The 7119-nt window shown below is 33.8% G+C and overlaps 1 protein-coding gene across 1 annotated transcript; it reads right to left on the minus strand.

Annotated features, from left to right (window-relative positions):
- Window positions 1-367: 367 nt before the first annotated feature.
- LOC127938065 (brain and acute leukemia cytoplasmic protein-like) lies at window positions 368-4919 on the minus strand. Its single transcript, XM_052534457.1, has 4 exons — window positions 3799-4919; window positions 2809-3203; window positions 1624-1814; window positions 368-1016 (listed from the first exon to the last, which is right to left on the minus strand). Exons 2-4 carry the CDS (start codon window positions 2990-2992, stop codon window positions 843-845), a joined length of 549 nt encoding a protein of 182 aa, XP_052390417.1. The 5' UTR covers window positions 2993-3203; window positions 3799-4919; the 3' UTR covers window positions 368-842.
- Window positions 4920-7119: the final 2200 nt, after the last annotated feature.

Here is a 7119-nt window from a genome sequence, read left to right on the forward strand (position 1 = left end):
GCCATATTTGAAGTTCATACTTTATATTATATACCATTGTTTTCAAAATCAACCAATTTAATGCCAATTTTAAGGAATTTGAAAATATGACTTTATATCAAATAGATTCAAATTCTTAATAATAACCTATGCCAAGTATACCTAATGTTATTGTTTACAAATTGATAGCAAAATATCAGTTAAAAAATACAAATTTTAGTATATGTAGAAATCAACATGAACCTATATTAATAAATGCTGCTCATTGTTACTTTATAATACCTAATGAATTAATGTTAATATATAGAAACTTTTTGTCAATTGTTAAATCAGAGACTGAAGCAGGAGAAAGATTGGGATTCCGTAATAGTTATTATGCACTTCCAAATTACCACAATAGGTATTTAATAATTCAATTATAAACATCATCTTTCAGTGAGTAAAGCAGTAATATATCAAACAATATTGGAATAACAAAACAGAGCTGCTTTACTTTCTTGCACAGCACTTTTCGCAGTAGTGCTAGCTTGCTACAGAAACTGTACTTAGGTTTTGAACAAATGTTTGAACTTGTACCCCAAAAAGCTAAAGGCAACAATAGTGTGGTAGTAAGAGCCCTGATTTTAAAAGCAGTACATCAACTTCAAGCCACCCCTTTTCTGTATGTTATTAAATCAGTCAAGTAAAACAATGAATAATGAAACTAACAATTAACTGACCCTTGAAACCCGTTTATCATTGCACTGATGAACTTCTTCATTTAGGTGATCCCTGGTTCTTTTTTACTTCTCTGGTCCCTGACATCTTCACCAAATCTTGCCTGAAATCCAAGATACAGTCTTCATGAGATCTTGGCAAACACCTCATTGAGGCACTGAGTCAGCTGCTGCGTCCATCAAACCATCCACTGGTTTCATGAGCTCATAGGTGGTTTGGGATGTTTCCTTGATCTTCCCGCTCTTATCCACCTGCCGGATACTTTGAGTCACAGTGATGGTCACTTGCTTGGTGGACATCCGGTTGTCCTGCCATTTGGTCTAATGATGACATTGAAATATTATAATTATTATGACATAATTATTACCAAACCTTTTTAATTTTATTACAATTTCCCCTTTATTGCATTTCTTGAAACCTATTGCATTTCTCAGATAAATAATCAGAAGGTCACATTTTATTTCCTATTAACGGTATTTCTTATTATTGTTATTTTTATTTCAGCTATAGTTTTCAGTGCACAATTGCACATTATAATTTAGCATGTACTAAAATAATTACATCTAAAACTGAGATAAAAATGTATAAAAAAATGAATTGACAAAAAACTAAAACTTTAAATGAAATTAAATACAAAAATATAAATATAAATTATAATATTAATAAACAGTATCTCAAAGATACTAAAATAACACTTGTTACCATATCAATTGTTTAAAGATGTTTTAATGTGCATAATTGTAATACAGTCCACTTTAATAAAAAGGAACAATAATGCTAAATTCTATTCTGTATAATAAGTCAAAAGAAATAAATTTCTTCATACATTGGTGTGGTGTAGAAACACAGATATAGTGTCTTGTTCACGCATGCTGCATGCAGAAGACTAAACCAAAAACAACCATTATGTTGTATTAAAATACTCACTATTTCCTCAGTTCGTAACATGCTCCTCCTCTGCACTGTGGGGCCAGAAGAAGACAGCGCTTCCTGTTCTTGAGAAGAGAGCATTGCAGGTGTGCTGCCAGGTTTCACATCATTCAGACCCACCTCAGACATGGCAGAACACACTTTCAGATACGCCTGAGCTGGAGCAGGCAGAGCATCATCAAAGAGATCTGTGCTCAAAAAGAAATATGGAAGTTTTTTATTCTCTTTTACAAAATCACTGTAGTAGTGATAATCAAATTCATATCTATCTATCTATCTATCTATCTATCTATCTATCTATCTGTCTGTCTGTCTGTCTGTCTGTCTGTCTGTCTGTCTGTCTGTCTGTCTGTCTGTCTGTCTGTCTATCTATCTATCTATCTACCAGTAGATAGCATTCCTTTAAGTGTCATATTATATACCGAATTAAAAAAATAAAAAAATAATTTAAGATATATACATAACATAGGCATTCATAAATATATGTAAGATATAAATTATTTATAAATCATACATATGTACACCACTGGTGCATACAAGGCCAATTTGTTAAAAAATAAATAAAATAAAAACAGTAGTACTGTGAATATAATACTATATTTACTAAAAACATACTATTTATATATTTATAATATATACTTTATATGCTATAATTACTAATACAATAATATATTTTAAAATGTAAGGAATCACTGGAATAAATAGCATTTCAAAATACATTCAAACAGCTATTTGAAATTGGAATAAAATTTCACAAATGTTACTATTTTACTTTTTAAATTCTGCGTTGGCAAGCATATAAGACAAAATATTTATTATTTACATAATAATAATAAACAATTATTTAAAACTTTTGATCAGTGTGTGTGTGTGTATATATATATATATATACACACACCTATGTATAAAACTAACAATTGTGCCATCCTTGCTCGTATTGTTGTACTGAAGTACTAAAGGGATTTAACCATCTCCATGGCAACAAGAGGCCTACTTGAATGATTTCACCAACAGCAGCCTCACAACACTTTGCCTCTCCGTTTTGAAAGAGAATATCATTCGAAGAACATGACATGTAAAACTGGAGTGGCTAGGTGAACTGATGAGCTAATTAAATACAAAGACATTAATTTCAGATGCTTTCAAAAATGAGATATGAAATATGATCTCAGTCAGTCTCACCGAGGTTGGCGTTGTTCTCTGATGGGAAGCCCTCCTCTGTAGAGTTTTCTGAGGGGATGCTCTGGATGGAGGACAGGGGTATGTCTGTGTCCGTGCTCGTCAGCCAAGTGGACTCTGTCTCTTTGGTCCAGCTCTCCATATATCTGGGCTCCAACACATCTGTCCTGGAGCCTCCACAGCCCATGATGTCCAAAACAAATCCACACCTACACAGCCTTGGATCCTAGGTCCATTATAACACCTCCCGAAGAGCAAATGAAAGGTAGAGGTTTGTTGTATGGTGTTCACTCAGTGATGTCATTTATTATCAACAACCCATAGCAGCATCATTTTGATGTAAAAATCAGTCCTCCACTGGCCTGGTGTCAGTCGAACATGAAGATCCGGGACTGATTCTGCGGAAGAGAAATAACTGTAATGTTTGCTGTGATCCTAAGCAAGACAACAAGTGGGATTTAAAATACTAATTTGATGTTATAGTATTGGAAGATTTAACATTTGATTAATATAGGTAGCCTATAATTTTGTTTTTTAAATATTTTAATATTATGCATTATACGCCAAACAAGCTTAATAAGTGATATCTGAATGATGAATAAGATGTATTAAACCGTTTCCAATTTCTAGGCACATGATGTAAACAAAGACGAGTTTGACATTTTCTCTCGTTCAAATAATAAGGAAAGCATTAATTATATGCCAAAGAGATTTCTAATTTAAATCCAGCGAAGCACATTCAACCTTTTTTCTTGTCATGCAATCATTAAGCGAAAGATAATTCATTATATGAGCGCATCGTATTTTTCTTTGCTGACGCAGCACGCTGCTTTCATATGCAGATATACAGCGGAGTATATAGTATATAGCCTACTAATATAATAATGAGTAGAAACATGCATTACGCTTATTTGTAAACAAGTATTAAGTCTATCAAATGTGCTGGGTGCGTGGCTTGTGGTCTTTCGCGCGAACGAAGATTTTTGACATTACCTTAAGTCGACAGAGAGCCGTGTCAGGACAGTTTTCTTAGTCATACGTTCACTCTTTACAAAACATAATTCTACAAAATTCGTAGTGTGGCTCTACCGAGACGAAACTCTCTCTCTCTCTCTCTCTCTCTCTCTCGATGTGAACGATGCTGACCCTTCCATCTCTTGTTCTTAAAATGTACAGCACATCGAGATTACAACGAGGTCTATGTGTGGTTCTTTTTGACAGCGCTTAAAATTCCAAATTTCTGTGTTACAGCGTTGTGATATCATGTCTCTCTGTTCAAGTCATTCAGTTTTTTTTACTGAACACAAAATAATATCTGATAATAGTTTTGTAAACAGCAGTTTGTTATCTGTTGTTATTCAGGACCATTCCATAAGAATTGATGACATTGAAATCGCAATGAATCAGAATTTGATTGCATTTCTGGAAGATGCCTTTTGGATAATGACAACTGACCTCCTAATGTGATTTAGATGAATAATTGTTTGACTGAATGTGCAACACTGGAGGTTTTAGCTATTGATATATCAATAATTTTGTCTATTAAATATTTTTAAATATTTTATTATGTAGCTACATTATACATGATTAAATAATTATGATAGAAATTATTATTTCAGGTTAGGCTGTTAGAATGGTTTCCTAAATTATTTCTTTTTAGAATTTTTTGTTTGTTTGTTTGTTTGTTTTTATTTCAATTTATTTCAATTTTTTATTTCATTTTTTTTGTATGCGTGTCTGAGCGTGTGTCATTAAAAAACAGTTTGGTTTAGAATATCTACTCTTGTGCTCTGCAAAATAAAAATGTCATACATGTTTGTAACAAAAACAGGGGGAGAAAATGAAGAATATTTGAATGCTGCAGTAAAAATTTTGCAGTTGACATTGTTTTTTCCCTCCAGTATGTCAAAGAGAAAATTACAGAAGCCTTCTATCCGCAATGGAATAAAATGTTTTTAAAAGGTTATGGCATCATTTTTTCCACATTTGTCCTTTTAACCACAATTCTGAGATTATATTTATAGTTTATATTCTACTTTCTTTCTTTCTCTCACAATTCAGACTTTTTTCTTTGAATTCTAGGATTTCGTAATGATTTTGTGTATGTGTTTCAACTTTTTTACCTCACAATTGATACTTTTCAAAATTTTTGTACGTTTATACCACTTCAATCAGTCACTTGGTGTGCCCATCTCTCCACATAAAGGATATCCATTCATTCAGACAAGGTTCAGTCCGTTCGACATCAAATTTATATTACCCAAATGATCTTTAGTTGGTTAACTCTATATACCTGTGTCAAAAAACTTATATGAAAACATGTATCCCTTTATAATACCCCAATCCCAATATCCGTAGTTACACCAATTTGTATGTGTGATTCTGATGATTACGGTGTGTTTTTCTGTTCCAAACCCATTCACCATATGCTTGAAGTTGCCATTGTGTTAATGAAACCCCTGCTAAACAAAGGAACCAATGAAAAGAGAGACAACATTTCAGTAATGCAAATGTTTAAAACTGTGTATGTGTGAATGCACTGTGTATCTAAAAATGACTGTGTAAATCAGAAAACTAGAGGATAAAATGTAGCTGCAGTATTATAGTCATCAAACATTTTTCTGACAGTATATTACATGCATGTCTCAGCTCTTTTAAGAGAATGAAACAAGTGACTGAATGTGCTTGAACACTGTATAGACATCATAACTGTGAATATTAAAGCCCAATGGGAAAAGGAAAACCTTTTTATTAATCACTGTAACTTGCAAAACTAAAAGATATCGTAAAATGCTGATGGAAAGCAATGTAATTGGGGTTTAAAATTCAACACACAGCCAGTAAAACACCAAGTGAGCATAGCAGTTAAGTAAGTCTGAGTCCTGTAGTGTGGTGATATTGTGCACTTTTTTACAGATGGGGGCAGTGCAGGCACTGTTTTGAGAGGATCACTTTTGTCTTTTCTAGTTTTGACCTGCATTAACGTTTTGAAGTTGTTCTAACTAGGGTTAAAACTGAGGCTTGCACTACAACATTGACTGCTGTGCCACCTGTCCCCTTAAAGTAGAGGAAAGAACAGCAATATTGAAATATTATTTCAATTTATAAGAATAGGTTTGTATTTTTATATATTTAAAAAATGTGTTTTATTTCTGTGAAGCTGAAATTTCAGCATCATTACTCCAGTCTTCAGTGTCACATGATCCTTCAGAAATCATTCTAATATGATGATTTGCAGCTCAATAAACATTTGTTATTATTATCAGTTTTGAACAAAGTTGTGCTGCTTAATAATTTTTAAGGAAATGGTGATTTTGATAAATAGAAAGGTCAAAAAAGTGTAACAAATCATCTGTAACATCATAAATGTCTTTATTGACATTACTGCCGATTTAATATGTCCTTGCTAAATAAAACGATCATTTAAGTTTTTATTTATTTATTTGACATCTTACTGGCTCCAAAGCTTTTAGTCTTTATGTCATAGTATGCCATAATATGATTTACTACTTGCTAGTTGCTGGTGGTATTAAGAGGATGGACACTGAAACTAGAAAGCATCCGATTGGACCAAAATCTGTGTAGTGCAGGATTTTACATCATATCTGTCAATGTTAAGAAGTACACTTGCATTTAGATGCGCTCAAAGCTACACACATGCACTACAAGCGTGATCGGGGCTTTAATAGCATAAAACATTACTCAAGCTCATATCTGCTATCCACAGACATCCTCTTATTGTATTTATTTCTGACTTGTTTTATGCTTGTTGTTTCCCCCTCCAAATACAGCCCCTTCTTTTCAAGGCACAGTCATTGTGCTCAGTGCAGCGGTGCAGTTGACTTTGAAATTAATGAAAGGGAACTTTTAGATAAATGAAAGAGAAAACCATGCCAGCTGCATGTTGAACAAGCTCTTTTTTTTCATCTGGCCAGAACTGTTACTTTTCTCACAATCACACTTCCCTACTTTATATGCAGTGAGAGTATAGTTGCCCACACTGGATTTTGCTTCGTCAAGGTGATGGGGTCCTGCTTTCTGTGGCAGCTAAGATTCCCATCAAGACTAGCTTCTCCTGGCAGAATACTCCACTCTTCTGATCCCACGAGTTTTCGCTCATTCGAGCCAAGCCCAGTCCACACAATGCTGGGAGCTAAATCCACCTCATCCATCACAGCCGGACCTAATGCAGTCAGCACACACATATAGTGTATATGAGGAAGAACCAAACTACATAATCTCACAGCCCTAAAACAGGAGCAGGTGTGAACAATTTTTTAGGGATGTATGATATCCAGGCACGTGCAGAGGGAG

This window comes from Carassius gibelio, chromosome A20 (assembly GCF_023724105.1).
Source record: "Carassius gibelio isolate Cgi1373 ecotype wild population from Czech Republic chromosome A20, carGib1.2-hapl.c, whole genome shotgun sequence".
Classification (NCBI taxonomy): domain Eukaryota; kingdom Metazoa; phylum Chordata; class Actinopteri; order Cypriniformes; family Cyprinidae; genus Carassius; species Carassius gibelio.

Bases quoted from the DNA above. Each gene is read 5' to 3' on its own strand.
- LOC127938065 (XM_052534457.1), bottom strand. From the start codon at position 2,992: ATGGGCTGTGGAGGCTCCAGGACAGATGTGTTGGAGCCCAGATATATG. The intron at 1,815-2,808 runs GTGAGACTGACT...TTTTGAGCACAG, and splicing joins AGAGAACAACGCCAACCTCG to ATCTCTTTGATGATGCTCTG. The intron at 1,017-1,623 runs GTGAGTATTTTA...TGTCATCATTAG, and splicing joins TGTTACGAACTGAGGAAATA to ACCAAATGGCAGGACAACCG.